The sequence below is a fragment of the Amphiprion ocellaris genome, chromosome 8 (assembly GCF_022539595.1).
Source record: "Amphiprion ocellaris isolate individual 3 ecotype Okinawa chromosome 8, ASM2253959v1, whole genome shotgun sequence".
Lineage (NCBI taxonomy): Eukaryota > Metazoa > Chordata > Actinopteri > Pomacentridae > Amphiprion > Amphiprion ocellaris.
This window is the reverse complement of record NC_072773.1, coordinates 5415470-5431967: the sequence shown is the minus strand read 5'-3', so window position 1 is coordinate 5431967 and position 16498 is coordinate 5415470. Positions and strand designations below refer to the sequence as shown.

Genomic DNA, 16498 nt, shown 5'->3' with positions numbered 1-16498 from the left:
TCCACACTATAAACAGCATCACTGCTGAAATCTAATCATTTGGTCCTCGTGTCATTTCTGATCTTTCTTTAAAATTTCATCCAAATCCGTCTGTTTTTGAGCAATGTGGCACACAGACAGACAGACAGACAGATAAACCAACGCAGATCGTCATAACTCCGCCGTGTTCCTTGGTGAAGTAACAACTGATGTTACTGCTGAGGGTCTTTTCGAACTCCACAGTTATGGAGCCACAAACAGAGACTTTACTAAATAAATAACTCAATATATTTGAGTATGTACACTACCGTTCAAAAGTCTGGGGTCACTTAGAAATGTCCTTATTTTTGGAAGAGAAGCAGTTTTTTTTCAGTGATAATAACATTACATGAATGATAAATCCACTGTAGACATTGTTAATGTGGTAAATGACTATTGTAGCTGGAAACAGCTGATTTTTAATGGAATATCTCCATAGAGGTACAGAGGAACATTTCCAGCAACCATCACTCCTGTGTTCTAATGCTACATTATGTTAGCTAATGGTGTTGGAAGGCTAGTTGATGATTAGAAAACCCTTGTGCAGTTATGTTAGCACATGAATAAAAGTGTGAGTTTTAATGGAGAACATGAAATTGTCTGAGTGACCCCAAACTTTTGAACGGTAGGCTATATATACCTAACGTCTCCTCAGGTGCACTTCAGCGTCTATAAGATATAGTTCTGTACGATGTGACTATTTTTATCACACATTACAAACTTTAACTGTACAAACCCCAAAAATCACCAGTGGATTCTTTACAAAATCACCCAAACTGCACCGTTTATCAGAGTCAGAAACTGTAAAAACTCAATGAATTGTCTGATTGTGAAACTTTCTGATGGTCCTTGAACTACTCATCCCTAATGTGGACCAAATCTGAACTTAAAATTGTGATATTTTATCAAAAATTATTTTATTCTTCTATGTCTCTTTTACAAATTTTCAAAAAAATACACTGTTCGTAGCAACCAGACTCTGTAAAACGGGGTTTGTCACTAGTCGCATGACAAAAAGTTTGAATGTGAAAGAAAAAACAGTCTAAAAACTGAGCTTTCACGTGTTGAGAAGATTGATTTCCTCTTATTTCCACCTCGACCTGCCTGTAAAACTGCCCTCCAGCGTGTACCAAACAAGCGCTTATACAGTCAAACAGCAGCGTGATGCACTTTTGGTTTCAACCACCTTCATCCCTTAAGCACGTTAGTCATGATATCTAATGTAGCCGGCTGCCAGCAGCACAGTTCTGCTTCTCCCTGTGCTTTATTACGGAGCTGGCAGGTGAACAGAAAGCCGGGGCCGAGATGAGCCATGTTTCCAGCGTTCATGTAAAATGGCGCTCATATGGGCTGGTCAGGGGCCAGAAAAAATCAAAGGGTGAGGATGGAAGGAGAGGAAAACGGGAAGAGTTCCCAGAAACGTCCCAGGTTGATGAGCTCAGTGTTCCAGTGTTTCAATATTGGATTTCAACCGACTCCGGCTCTGATTCCAGATCAGTCTCCGGCTGATCTGCTCAGCTGAAGGCCCGCTCTTGGACTGACGCCTCGCCTGAACAACACCTTGCTTCTGCTCGGCTGCCAGAGACATTAATTTTCACTTTTCATCTTCCTAAAACCATGTCAGGAAATCGAAAAAAAAACGAAAAAAAACTGATGAAGCAGTCACTTTCTCTCCTCCGTGAGGCGAAAGAAAGGCTTTTAAAAATCACAATATGGGGGAAAGTGGTGCTCCAATTACACCTCCTGTGCACAGAGAGGGGAGAAGACGGGAGCGAGTGGGAAATAGAGAGGTATAGACGGAGGAAGAGGGAGGACCGGCGAGGAAAGGAGGGAGGAAAAAAGACAACAGAAGGAGATGTGAAAGGAAAATGAAAGAAAGAGCGGCGGGGGAGGAGGAAGAGAGTGGGAGATCCGTCCGGCAGATAATGAAAAAAGGCTACCTGGTGGAAAAGTAATCCAGGGAACTGGCAGTCAGCCAAATTCAATAACAACATGAAAAGTGTGTGGGATGGAGGGATGAAACGATGAAAGAGGACGGCAGAGGTGATGCAACCGAATCTCAACACCATCCTGACGCTGTAAACCAATGCCTCCTGATGATATATTCATGCAGAGTGGATGGGAGAGGAAAGGAGGAGAGGAGAAAAGACAAGGAAAAGACAGGAAAGGAAAGGAAAGAAAGACAAGGAAATAAAAGGAAAACAGAGAGAGGAAAGGAAACAAAAGAGGAGGAAAACTATAGAAGGGAAAGGAAAGAATAAGAAAGGAAAGGAAAAGAAAGTAAAGCAGAGGAAAGAATAAGAAAGGAAAAGAAACTCAAGGAAAGGAGAAGATAGAAGGAAAGGTATTAAAGGAAACGAAGCAAGAAGAGGAAAGGAAAGAAAATAAAGGAAACGAAAGGACAAAAAAGAAAAAAGGAAAGGAAAGAAGAGTAGAGGAAGGAAACAGGGAAATGAAATGAAATGAAAGCAAAGAAAATGAAGCAAAAGGAAAAGGAAACTAAAGGTGGTGAAAAAAGGAAAGGATTGGAAAAAAGAGGGAATAGAGGAGAGGAAATCAAAGAAAGAAAAAAGGAAAGGAGAGGAGAGAAAGGAAACAAAAGAAGAAAGAAAAAGAAACTAAAGGAAACAAAAGGAAAGGAAAGGAAAGAAAAGACATCAAAGGAAAAAGAGGAGAGGAACTGAAGAAGGGAGGAGAGAAGAGGAAAGGAAAGAGAGGAAAAGAAATGAAGGAAAGGAAAGGAAAGGAAACGAAGAAAAACAAAAGAGGAGGAAAAGAATAGAAGGGAAAGGAAAGAAGAAGAGGAAAGGAAAAGAAATTAAAAGAAAGGAAAGGAAAGGAAAAAGAGGGAAAAAAGAAGATGAAGAAGAAGAAGAAGAAGAAGAACACCTCACGATAGTGAAACCCTCCATACTTGTCTCATTTGCCTATAAACGGGGCACTAATGAATGTATTTATTGTTTTAAACTGCGACCAGCGGAGAACCTGATCTAAATGTTCTACCTTGCTCTGGGGTTTGGTGCTGAGGTTCTCAGGTTTCTCCCAGCAGCGGGTGGACAGGTTGAGGATGGCGGTGGCAGCCATGTGAGCAGCTTCGGCGTCGTGGGAGTAGTCGTAGGCCAAGGCGGAGCTCTTCCCGTAACCATGGAGACTGAGGCTGGGCGACGAGGACTTGGGGAACGAGGGCTTTGCTGAGGGAGGAACCAAAGTTGGCTTTAACAACAGTGGAGGAGGACAAAAATCACAGCTGAACCCCTTTTAGTGAAGTATACGGGCACGTAAAAAAGAAAAACACTTTAAATGTGAAAATACGGAAGAAAAAGAGGTTGGAGAACCAAAGTGAAGCTGCACCTGCTTCTTATCTTTATGCTAAGCTAAGCTAACAGATCCCACTTCATTCGCTTTTAAATTCTGGTTTCTGCCTGTATTAACCTAATAAACAACACCAGCATCAGAATAAACACAGAGAAAAGTGTAAAAATCCAAGAAGATGTGCTTTAATTTAACCCTCTGAACCCTCGAGCAGTTTCTGGGTAATCTGTCACATTTCTACTCACTGTGGTCTCATTGGCTGTTGTTTGGATTAAATATTGCAATATTAATCTTAGATTTTTGACAAAAAATATCTTTCTGACAAAATCTCCAGTTTCTTTCTCTGATAAATGGTGTAATTTTGACTCTTTTAAAAATAATAACATGCTTTTCAAACCTGGGTTCAGATGGCCAACCTTTACCAGCACATGAGACATGATTTTGAGAAAATATCAGTTATAAGCTTAGATTTGGTTGTTTTTCTTGACTAAAACAACAGTTTCTAGCTCTGATAAATGGTCGATTTCTAAAGATAACAGGTCTTTCAAAATCTATGGTAGTACAATACTGTACTCGTTGGATTAAATATAATTTTAATCTCAAATTTGGTTGCTTTTCCTGACTAAACATACAGTTCCTTGCTCTGATAAATGGTGTAATTTTGGCTCTTTTTAAGATAATAACATGCTTTTCAAACCTGGGTTCAGAGGAGTGAACTTTACCAGCACATGAGACATGATTTTGAGAAATTCTAACAATTTTAATCTTAGATTTGAGTGTTTTTCCTGAATAAACACACAGTTTCTAGATCTGATAAACGGTCGATTTCCAAAGATAAAATGTCTTTCAAAATCTATAATAGTAAAATATTATATTTTTGGTTAAAGGTAAGAATTCTAACCTTAGATTTGGTTGTAGTTCCTGACAAAATCAATGAGAATTGGTGTCATTTTGGCTCTTCTTTTAAAATAATAACATACTTTTCAAACCTGGGTTCAGAGGGGCAAACTTTACCAGCACATGAGACATGAGTCTGATGAAATATCACAATTTTGAGCTTAGATTTGGTTGTTTTTCCAGACTAAACATACAGTTTCTGAATCTCATAAACTGTCAATTTCTAAAGATAGCATATCTTTCAAAGTCTATAGTAGTAAAATAGTGTATTGTTTGGATTAAATATCACAAATTTAAGCTAAAATTAGCTTTCCCTTAATATAACAACAGTTTCTGTCTCTTATAAACGGCTGATTTCTAAAGATAGCATGTCTATTAAACTCTACAGCAGTACAATAGTGTATTTGTTGGATAAATGTCATAATTTTAATCTTAGATTTGATTGTTCTTCCTGACAAAACCAACAGTTTCTTGTTCTGACAAATGGTGCATTTTGGCAGTTTTTAAGATGAAAACATGCTTTTAAATGTGGGTTTAGAGGGTTAAACTCAGGCAGGACATCACATCCCAACCAGAACCACAGCAGAGAAGAAGCCGACGGCCCCGTCTTACTTTTGAAGGCTTTGGGTGAGGTTTCGCTGGTGGGCATCTTTGGAGCAAGCGTGCGCTTCCCGAACACTTGGGCGTCGAAGCTTGCATAATCGAAGGACACCTTGGAGTACTTCTCCAGCTCCTTGGCCAGGTTGGCGCGAGGCGTGGAGGGCGCCATGTTGGGCCTGTAGCTGCCGTACTGGGGCACCTCCAGCTGCTTCACGAAGCACATGGGCCTGAGGAGGAAGACGAGGAGGAGGAGCAGTCAGGGCGGGGAGTCAGCAGCAGAATGGAGGAGAAAGAAAAGAAGATCGATGCGGTAAACAAGCGGGAAGAAGAGGAAAAAAGAGAGTGGAAGAGGTGGAGTGAAATAGAGAGTGTAAAGATAGGGGCAACGGTGTACTTAGCAGGAGTGCAGCAGGATTAAAAGCTCTCTTATCAGCAGAGGGCACATTTGCATGTTGTACAGCATGGAATTTATGAGCTTTAAGCCCTCTCCTTTTCCTGGAGAGTCTGGGCTTTTGTCAGACCTGTTGGCGTAAATCCACTGATAGACCAGCGAGAGGCAGGAGGGCGGGAGGAGGGAGAGAAGAAGAGATGGCTGGCAAATGAAGAAATAAAAAGGAAGAGAGACGGGAGGGAGGCAGCGACCTTCCTCATCTTTTTTTGTTAAAAGTTTTAGCTTTTCTTGCACCTTCCCTCCAAAAACCACATCTCCAAGCCCTCCCACATAAAAGAGAACAGATTTTTGTTTTTGTTTTTCACAGAATCTAACTCCAGAAAGCTTTTCATATTTGGTGAATTTTCAGACAACACATGTAGAATAAAGTGATTTTAATGATGTTTAGATTTGGTTACGTTTATCCCAATGTTACAGATGAGTAGTTTAAATTCTAACAGTTGTTTACAGTTTTTGGGTCTAAAAATTGGTGTAACTGTGGTATTTTAAAAAAATATAACAAGTATTTCACACTCTACAGTAGTACAATGGTGTATTTTTCACGTTTTTAAATGAGTTTAACAAAACATCACAATTTTAAGCTCAGATTTGGTCACTTTTCCCAGTGTTTTTTACTAAAAATCCATTTTTCTAGTCTCTGAATTTTTGTCACATGACTGTTGGTCACAGCTGAGTCACTAATGACTTCACAGTTGCGTAAAAGAGAGCAGAATTTTTTTGTTTTTTACAGAATCTAACTACAGCAAACACTTCATTTTCAAAAGATGCATGTAGAATGAAGTGATTTTAATTGACTTGGTTAAGTTTCCCCAATGTCGCAGATGACTAGTTTATATTCTGACAACAGTTTGTGGGTGTGACAAATGGTGTTAATTTGGCATTTTTAAAAAAATATAACAAGTTTTTCACATACTACAGTAGTACAACGGTGCATTTTTGACAAATTTTGAAATGATTTTAACGAAACATCCGAATTTTAAGTTCAGATTTGGTCACTTTTCCAAGTGAAACTAACAGTTTCTTGCTCTGAAAAATAATTTTGGCCCTTTTTAAATAATAACCTGGGTCCAGAGGGATAAACATCACATCAAACCCCAACCAGACACACAACACAGTCTTTTGTTTAAATTATTAATTTCTCTTGCACCTTTTCTCTTAAAACCACATCTCCAAGCCCTCCACCCTCGTTGGCTCAGCCCTCTTTTCCACTAAAACCCATTTTTCTGGTCTCATTTTTGCACAGTAAAACATTGAGGCAATAGAAAGCTTGCATGGCAGCAAAAAAACCAAAATAAAAAAAAACACTGATCACAGGGGACTTTTTTTCTTTCCCCCCTTTCTATTAATTTAACATGGATTCCACTAGAACACGGATTGCAGGAGGAATTCTTTTTCTCCACACATACCAGGCGAGCGAATTCATTTGAATAACAATCTGAGAAGGAAAAACAAAGCAAGCCTTATTATGTTTTAATCCTCGATGCTTTGTCCGAGCACTGATGAGGTTTTCCTCAAGGAAGGCAATTATTTTTTTTCCTCCTGTCCCCCCTGCAATGCCCCTATAACTTGCATAATTAGCTTATCGGTTGCATTATTAATTAAAATACCAACGAGGAAGAGCACGGACTTAGCATAATACCGGTGTCTGGCTTGTGTTAATTATCATTCTTTTGGCCGTGATCACGCTGCCCGGCTGGTTGGGCGAGATGAATGGAGATAAAGAGATCTTAGCGTCTGAGGTGACAGTAATGATTAGCCACTGGAGGCTTCAAGACTTTCTCCTTATTATTGAGCCATTCACACGTCAGCTGATGGGTACAGTAACCAAGACTGTCTCTGGTAGTAGTGAAGCAGCTAACCTTGGTTAGAGGTTTGAATTGAAGCAGGCAGCTTTTATGTTGGTTTAAGGGTCACTACGCCCAGATTTTACCGTCCATCATCTTGTCTACGAAGCTCCGAAATGGAAAAAAAGGCACTGAAGGGTTATCGCCAAAACTACACCATCAATTATTAACACTGTTAGCTCAATAATTAAAATGTTAAATCTTTATGCTTTTCCTACAAATTTCAGTCAAATTGATAATAAAAAGAAGAAAATGCATGTGTGAGGCATTTATTTTCTCCTTTTGGACTTTAAATCATTTATTTATTCTTTATTTTTTTTGCAACAATCAATCCCATTTGCCTCATTCTTAAATTTTAATGAATGAATTTTAATGTGTGCTCAGGGCAGTAAGTATAAGAGCAGCTTCTGTTACCCAAAGTAAGCTTAAACTGTTTAACTAGTCATTCATATACTGTTTACATGCTTTTCTAACAGCAGCTAAAGCTTATCAGCCAGAAAAACAGCAAAGTTAACTTTTGAAATATGTCTTTTTGGCTTGTTTTAAAAGAGGAAGAAGATATTAAATCAAACAGATCAATACATTTCAGTTGTGTTTGTGGTAAAATGTAATACATGCTCTTTAAAAAAAACACATCAGTCTGCAGTTCAGCCAAAAAGTCTCAGATTCTTTATAATGTGACTATTGATTGCCGCTGACTTAGCAAAAGCTTCTCAGTTCTACAAAGAAGCACAATTTTTTTGTTTTTTTACAGAATGTTAGTATTGCAAAGGGTTTATTTTTGGCAAATTTATAAAAAAAGACCAGTAGAAAATAGCGCTTCTAATTAAAATTGAGTCAGTAATGGTCAGTACAAACAGGTGATTTATTGCATTTTAGATGAGACATGTAGAAGATGAAATGTCTTGATTACAAGCTTAGATTTGGCTGTTTTTCCTGACAAAACAGACAGGTTCATGCTCTGAATTTTTGTTAAGTCACTGTTGGTCACAGCAGAGTCAGTCATGGCTTCATAGTTGCACAAAGAAGTGAAGAATTTTTCCTTTTTTACAGAATCTGGTCAGAAAAAAATGAGGGATTTTTGGCATCTTTTTTTAATTTTTAAATGAGATGTAGAACAAAGTGATTTTAAGGAAAAAGCATACTTTTTAGACTTAGATTTGGTGGTTTTTCCTGATGAAATGACAGTTTCTTGCTCTGATAAATGGTGTAATTGTGCTCATTTTTAAAAAACAACATCTTTTAAACCAGCGAGTTTTGTGGTAAAGAGGATTAAACTGAACCATCATGTCTTATTGTATTCCAACCAGAACCACAGAAAAAAGAGAATCTGACCATAATAAACGGGTAACTTCAGCAAAACTTCTGATTTTAAATGAGACATACAGAACAAAGTGATATTGCTGAAATATATCTTGATTTTAAGTTAAGATTTGGTTAAGTTTACCGAAAGAACGGCTTGTCACATGATTAGTTCAAAGCCCGTCGGAAAGTTGAAAATCCACTGATTCTTTTGACTTTTGCAGCATCTGGCTCGCATTAATTGTGGAATTTTGGTGATTTTTTAAAAGACAACATGTGTTTAAAGCCACTGGCTGGTTTTAAGGTCATATTCCTGAGTCCTTCTGCTGCTTTTCTCAGCAGTGGAGATTCAGTCCTACCTGTATAAATAAAAGAGGCCCGTGTTGTGATGACCCACCTCAGCACTCTGTCGTTGGGGCTTCCTTTGAGGTGCTCGACGCCCGGCTGAGAGAGATGCTGCTTGTCGTGGCTCTTGGACAGCTTCTCTGCAGCAGCGATGGGGCAACCAGACAGGCTGGAGGGATGGAAATGGGAGAAAGAGGATGAATATTAAACGGAGAGCACGGCGCTGACCCTGTAAATCTGCATCGCGCTGATGCCGGCTGACATATTTGCTGTCCTGCATACATGAATGCACGAGCTTGCAAATGCACCAAAGGAAACGTACGCCCTCCGCATCACACTCTCACCTGCAGAAACACACTGGCTCAGACAACACGGACGTACACAGATGCCATACTGTGTTTTTTTATGCGTGTACGTACCTGCGATGTGTGTTGCGGTTGCTGTTAACGTGGCCCTGACCGGTGCAGCCAGGAGTCGGACACTTCAGCACGTTTTCATGCATCGCCAGGACTGAGGAGGAGAAACACAATCACACCGTCAGAGAAAATCCAATTAAAAACTATTTTACAAAATGAAAATAATTCTTTTATAAACATCTTTTGGTCCCTGAACTGTGGCAGACATGAATAAAATGATGAAAATACCACCTACATTTCAATAAACGAAACACAGGCAGGAGCTCTCTGTCACTTCACCCCAAATACCGAACAATAGAAACGAAGCAGAATTCAATGTCTGACATGTTTTATGGCAAATGTCTGACACTCCTTCAAAACTAAACCAATCAAAGGCGTCTGTTGTCTCCAGGCAGGTGTCCATAACCAGAGAGAACATGTGGCTTATGGTTTTGTAAAGCTGTTTTTATGTATATTTTTGGAATAAATATTTTTTTAAAAGAGAGAACAAACAACAACATAGACCTGGATCAGAACTTGAACTCTAGAAAACCTCTTGAAATCACAAAATAACTAAGATTAAGATGAAGCCAAAGCAAGCCTGGTTGATTTTACATTTCTGTTTCAGTTTATTTTGTTCATATATTTGATCTTTAACTTGTTGTCGTGCTTGTCTCCTCTATGCTTTGTGTAAACACAGCCTGCAGTTCAGCCAAGAAGTCCTTGAATATGAGTAACTTGTCTGTTAGTCACAGCTGAGCCACTATTGGCTTCATGGTTGAACAGAGGAGCACAAAATTTTTAGTTTTTTACAGAATCTGGTTACTGCAAATTTGTCACTTCAAGTGGATTTTTTTTTATCACAGATGAGCTCAAGGATGGATTCTTCCTTTTTTCAGAAAACCTCAAGAAATTACAAATAATTATAAATTTAAGGTGACGCTAAAGCAAGAGGCCAATGCTGTAACTTTTTATTTGCCAGTTCTGTCAAAACGTGCCTGAAATTTGGTGATGTGATCGTTGGTTGCAGCTGAACCACTAAAGGCTTCACATTTAAACAGAGGAGGACAGAATTTTAGGATTTTTACAGAATCTGGCTACTGCAACTGGTTTATTTTCAGTGAATTTTTAGTCATTTGTACAATAAAATCACAAATAACTGAGACTACAGCTCTGGAGGAGGTAGCAGGCTCCTGTTCTTTGTTGTGATTTCTCTTTTTCTGCTGATGATTTTCATATTGTAAGCAGCTGAAAGGAACTCACTCTCGGGGGGGATCCTGTCCTTGTGTGGACAGCCTGACAGGCTGCGGTGGTGGGGGTAAAGACCGGTCACGTGGCCCGTCCCATCGCACCCCGGCGTGGGACACTTGATCTCCCTCTTCTCCGGCCTGCTGCTCTCTGGAGGAGGGGAAAGAAAAAAAGGGGGGGAGAGAAAGCGGGAGAAAGGGGTGAGGAAGGAGACAGGAGAGGAGAGGAGAGGAGAGGAGAGGAGAGGGGAAGGTGGGATGAGTAAGGAGGACAAAAGCGAGTGGTTAATGCCATCAGACGGTCTGCTCGGCTGAGCGTGAAATCTAGACATATTTCAGACAACTGTACAGAAGCAACACCATCTGCATCCCGTCTTCATGTCTTATGTATCTCTGCAAATGCACAAGGTGTTTTATGCATTAGTCTAAATGCAATTTGTGTGTTTCAGGGGTAAAATAATGTCTGGAATACCACAGCGGTCGGTTTCATTGCTTCTCGTGCCTGACATTTGGATCTCTAAGAAAACAGCACCTGAAAAATCTCCCCGCTTTACGTAATTAAAGGCGCCCACCGCCTGCCACTGGAGGTAGGCCAGCCGGCATCGGTGGCACCAGGAGAGACGGGGAAAAGGAGCAAGAGGATGGCGAGATGCTCTACTGGCCTTCAAATTGAATGTTAACGAGACACGCATCTCCTAATTAGTGTTGAGCCGAACAGGAGCGTCGCCACGGGAGGGAGTCGAGGCCAAGGAGAGGGCAGCACTAGCAGGCATGTAATCACACCGCTGCTATACTGCGAAGAGCATGACAAGTGGGCAGCGTGCCAACTGTGAAATACAAGGCCCTGAACACATGCAGCACGTAAACAAACACTCCACGACAACCTGCTCCCTCTCCCGCTTCCTCCCCTCCCGATGCCCCTCCTCGTTTCTCTCCCTTCCAGCGCTTCCTCTCGGCTCTTCATGGAAGTCTATTCAGCTGGAAACACTTCATCCCCGTTACAATGGAGCAGGGAGGATCTAAACAGAGCTCTGTGACTCATCGCTGTTTATTTGGTACACTGTGTTTATTTGTACGCTCTGCTCCCGACATGAAGTTCAGCACACGAGGGCTCACGCTGGTTTAGCACATCGTTTTCTGTGTGCTCGATTAGGCAACTGTTGACTCTCTGTTGCTGCTTTTAATTCATGTTTTGATGGTATCAAAATACACCTGCTTCCTTAAGGAGAGTTACAAGAGAACACAGAGCTGAATTTGACACGAGGAGACGATGCCTTAACGTTTTCTTGATCGACCTGCTGAAACATAAGCGGTTTCTGGGTGTTTTTTGTTCATTAATTTAGGTATTTTGGCTCATTTTTCATGGCAAAATATTAGTCCTGCACCTCCATGGAAGCAGCACAACCATGACTGGAAATACAAAGAACTCAAAAATGTCTTCTGTGCAGTCAAACGAAGTTATAAAGTCAGAAACCATTTAAAACAAGTATGTACCCATACTTCAGGCTTCACTGCTGTGTAAACACAGCCTGCAGTTCAGTCGAGAGGTTTCTGAATTTTTGTCACATGACCGTTGGTTGCAGATGAGCCACTAAAGGCTTCACAGTCGCAGAGAGGAGTGCAGAATCGTTTGTTTTCATAATGAGACATGTAGACTAAATTAAATTGGTTAATTTTCCGATTGTTTAAGGGCTGGTCAAATATTAAAAGTGTGATGATTCTTTATGTCTTTACAGTTTTTCCACTTTCTTTTTGAGGCCCATTTTGCCTATCAAACCCAAACACGTTAATTATTGAGCTCTTTTTAGCCTTGAGCAAAGCCACGTTAGCTGATTCTCAAAGCTAAGCTAAGCTAATCTCCTCTGGGCTCTAGCTTCAAGTTTATCGCACATACATTAAAAATAGTGTCATACAAACCAATTTACTTTTTGTTTTACAACTTATTGTTTTATTTTCCACAACACACAATAGCTTGTGAGAAAAAAATGCTACTTCCTAGACATTAAAATCAGGCCTAGGACAATAATAATAATAATAATGGATTAGATTAGATTTATATAGCGCTTTTCAAGGCACTCAAAGCGCTTCACAATAAATCCATTATTCATTCACTCACACATTCTCACTCTGGTGGTGGTAAACTACATTTGTAGCCACAGCTGACTGGGGCAGACTGATGGAAGCGTGGCTGACAATCCACACCTCCAACCACCACCAACATTCACACGCATTCATACCCAGTGTGAGTAGCAGCACTGGAGGCCAGGTGGGTAAAGTGTCTTGCCCAAGGACACAACAGCACATGACTAGGACAGAGCGGGAATCAAACCACCGACCCTTCGATCATTGGACGACCCGCTCTACCACCTGAGCCACAGCCGCCCCAAAGGAGGATATAGATGTGCAGCTATTTTCAAAGTCTTTAAAGTCTATCACTAGATGCCAGTTAAATGGTGATCAGTGATTGGTCAATTAGGGCTCATTTAAACTTCTGTCTGGCTGCTGATTGGTTAAACCTGTTCAATAGATTAAAAGTTGCTCAAGGGATCTTAACAGGGGAAAACTTTTAAGTTGGCAACAGTAAGCCTCCTTTCTGTGTAATTTTAACTGAAGCTAAGATAAAAAAGAAAGAGGACTAAATGAGTATGATGCATTAAAGCTACTAAATACACCTCCAGCAACTTCCACACCTCAGTATCTCAGTTCAAGCTGCAGCTTTTCCCTCCCCTCTTTATCTCCTACCTTTGCTGAAGTAGCTCTTGCGGATGACGTCCAGGTGCTTGGGCCTGTCCTCCATGGTGAAGTATCGCTGGTGGTGGATATCTGGGGCACGGAGCAGCTCTCTGGGCATGGCCGGCTTCACCTGCTCTGCCTTCAGGGCGATGGCTTGCTCCAGCAGGCCCAGGTTCCCTCGGGTCATGTCGAACATCTCCGACTCGTCCGTCACCGTGGAGCGCTGCGACAGGCTGTCCTCGTCGTCGCGCTCGTCGTCCCCGTCCATGTCGTCGAAGTCCTTCTCCTCCGACCGGTCCGACCGCACCTCGATGATGTCGGGGGAAGCCGAGGACGAGGCCTTGTGGATCTTGTAGTTCTCACCTCTGGGGATGGGGAAGTAGTCCTCCAGCGGACTGGCCCTGTGGGAGCCGTAGCTCAGAGGAGGGCTGGCCTTGTAGCTCTGGAGCGAGCTGGGCTTATGAGAGTCATATTTATCTAGCGGACTGGCTCTGTTGGTGTTGTAGTTCTCCAGGGGGTTTGCGGTGTGGGAGTTGTAGTCCTCCAGAGGACTGGCCCTGTGGTCTTCAGTCTTGATGTGTGTTCCCTGAGCGGCTGCGGTGCTGGTGATGGTGCGGATGGCAGTTGGCACATCAGTAACGGGCAGAACATGGTCAGTGTTCTCCTCTTCATCCTTCTCCTCCTCCTCCTCCTCCTCTGCTGGAGCGTCCTGCATGTGTTGCACTGGCATCCCTTCCTCCTCCTCCTCCTCTTCCTCCTCCTCTGCATCCTCGTCACCTTTGATCTCTTCACAGTGGACACTTTCGGTCGGATACTCTCGGCTCACGTGGTCGTTTGCATCTTCCTCGCGCCGTTCATCTTCCACGTCAGCTGCCTCCTTCTGCACAACAGATGATTCCTCCAGTACTTGAACTCTGTGCGCCTCCTCCTCCTCCTCCTCTTCCCCCTCATCCATGCGCCCCTCCTGCTCGTCCTTTACTTCTTCACCCCGTTCGGCTGCCGCGCTGACATCCTCCTCAGTCTCCATGGCAACAGCCTGCTGAATGGCCACACTCGGAGCATTGTTGCCGGAGACTCGGCCCAGGTGGAGGAGCGAGTTGGCCACCTCCTTGGCGCTCTGCGAGGGCGACCGGGCCTCCTCAGCGGCGGCGGCCTCGATGATCACACACTCCTCCTCTGTGCAAGCAGAGACAAGGAGGTCAGAGCAGTGACACGGAGGAAACGGTGAGTCATGCACTGAGCTAAAGCTGATGTCAGCAATATCTGTATCATCACTTTGCATCACCTTTCTGCTGTGAACTCACAATGACACAAAAATAACCTGCTGGGACAAATGCTGTCGATATGAAGCAGCTTGTGGATGCAAAACACAATTCGCTCACAAAGTCCAAGTGTCCCTAGTGGTCACTTGGAGTAATGACGTCCTTGGCGGTGTTCGTGACGGTCGGTAACTTTTATTTGGAGGCTTGTCAGGTGGGCTAACTCTACCTCTTTATCTCTCAATCAGACGTGGCTAAGTTAGTGTGCTGCAATTGATGGTTCTGTAGGACTTTCATGCCCTGGATTAAGACTATCAGGCCCATTTTTAAGTTATATACAAGCAAGATAATTAAGATTTAATCCAAATTATTGATCACAGGAAGTGTTAACCCACTGAACATCAAAACCCACCAGCAGGTTTGACCAGCATGATGTACACTACCATTCAAAAGTTTGGAGTCACCCAGATGATTTCATGTTTTCCATGAAAACTCACACTTTTATTCATATGCTAACATAATTGCACAAGGGTTTTCCAATCATCAACTAGCACTTTCAGCATTAGCTAACACAATGTACCACATTAACAATGTCTAGACTGTATTCCTGATTAATTTAAGGTTATCTTCATTGGAAAAAAAAGCTTTTCTTTTAAAAAAATAAGGACATTTCTAAGTGACCCCAAACTTTTGAATAGCAGTGTATATGTAATGTATATATATTCGTAAATCGCCATAATTAAGTCAAATGTATTGGAAAATAACTTTCCGATGGTCCTCCATCACCTGTGACTTTTGCTTTTATTGGGAAAAAGACCCAAACCTAAGCTAAAAAATGTCAAATTTAATTTAAAAAATCATTTTAAATTGCCATTAGTGGTAACCAGATTCTGAAAAAAGTTATAAAAATCAGCAAACATAAGTACAACCACGATACCATCGCTGACTCAGCTACAAATAACAGTCAAAAAACAAAAATATCAGAACTTTTGAGTTGAGCTAGGCTGAACTGCAGGCAGTGTTTACACTGGGCAGTGAGGAAAACAAATCAGAAATCTAAGTTGGTAAATAGTTATAGCTTGTAGAGCCAACAGTTCATTTTCGGGGTTGGATAAAATGTTGCACGTTGATTCAAGACTGAAGAAAATTCAACTTTTGTTTTTTCTGTTTTTATGGCTTCTGGCATTATTTCTGAATTCTCTATACTTCTATTCTCTAGCTAAGTGCAGGACTTTATATTGCTGTAAAAAATGAGCCAAAAGTGAGGAAAAATGTGACAGGAGCAAAAAAAATGCCCAGAAACTGCTCGGAGTTGCCAGTATTGACCTCTTTCACAGTTAAAACTAACTCTGATAATGGCACAGCGATGGCTAGGGCTTGACATATGGACTTATTTAAAACAGAAAATTACACTTACAATCTAGAGAGGTGGCGTTTGAAAGAAGTGGCCACTGACGAAGCAGCGAGGGGCTATATGGAAGAGTTGCACTGTGGGAAATGGAGGCCCCCGGCAACTTGGGATCATGACTCATACAAGACACTTAAAAAGACAGCTTGGACTACACTGCTTTGATGCTGTGATGCTTAAAAATGCAACACTAAACCAGTGAAAAAACCTCAGGTATTTCGTAGAAAATATCAATTTGCTACCTAGCTGTTAGCATGAGCACAAGGTGATGACTTTAAATGCCTTGTTTTGTTCAGTTTCAAAGATACTAAGGAAGATTTAGGAGAATCTAGTATCAGAAATGGGATGTAGCATTTAAAGTTATGTTTTCTTTAGTGTGTAATAACCTGTAACTATGAATCATTGCGTTTTCGTTTGACACTTTTATATGTACAAATGTAGGAGGCACCACCATGTATCTACAGTAGTCCAGACTGGACAAACCAAACTCAAGCATTTCAGTTGTTTACATTGACGTAACAGCCACCAAATGTTCTTTGAATGCTTGGAAATGGAAGGATGTTCAGTTTACTGTAATCTGCCAAACTAAATCCTGCACACTGGACCTTTAAATCTGATGCAAAATGAAGAACAACAGCATTAAATCACACATAACAAGCTGCAAAACTACCTTCAACTGTAGCAAAT

General features: G+C 41.4%; 1 protein-coding gene across 8 annotated transcripts in view; it reads right to left on the bottom strand.

The window, feature by feature from the left end:
• Positions 1–16498, bottom strand: part of myt1b (myelin transcription factor 1b) — a 178875-nt gene that overhangs the window by 20153 nt on the left and 142224 nt on the right. For all 8 annotated transcript variants that reach the window (XM_035957356.2, XM_035957359.2, XM_035957358.2 and 5 more), the window contains 6 exons: positions 13154–14320; positions 10428–10562; positions 9189–9279; positions 8822–8938; positions 4840–5054; positions 3022–3209 (listed from right to left, as the gene is read on the bottom strand). In XM_035957356.2, coding sequence (XP_035813249.2) covers positions 3022–3209; positions 4840–5054; positions 8822–8938; positions 9189–9279; positions 10428–10562; positions 13154–14320 — 1913 coding nt within the window. The remainder of the gene's footprint in view (positions 1–3021; positions 3210–4839; positions 5055–8821; positions 8939–9188; positions 9280–10427; positions 10563–13153; positions 14321–16498) is intronic.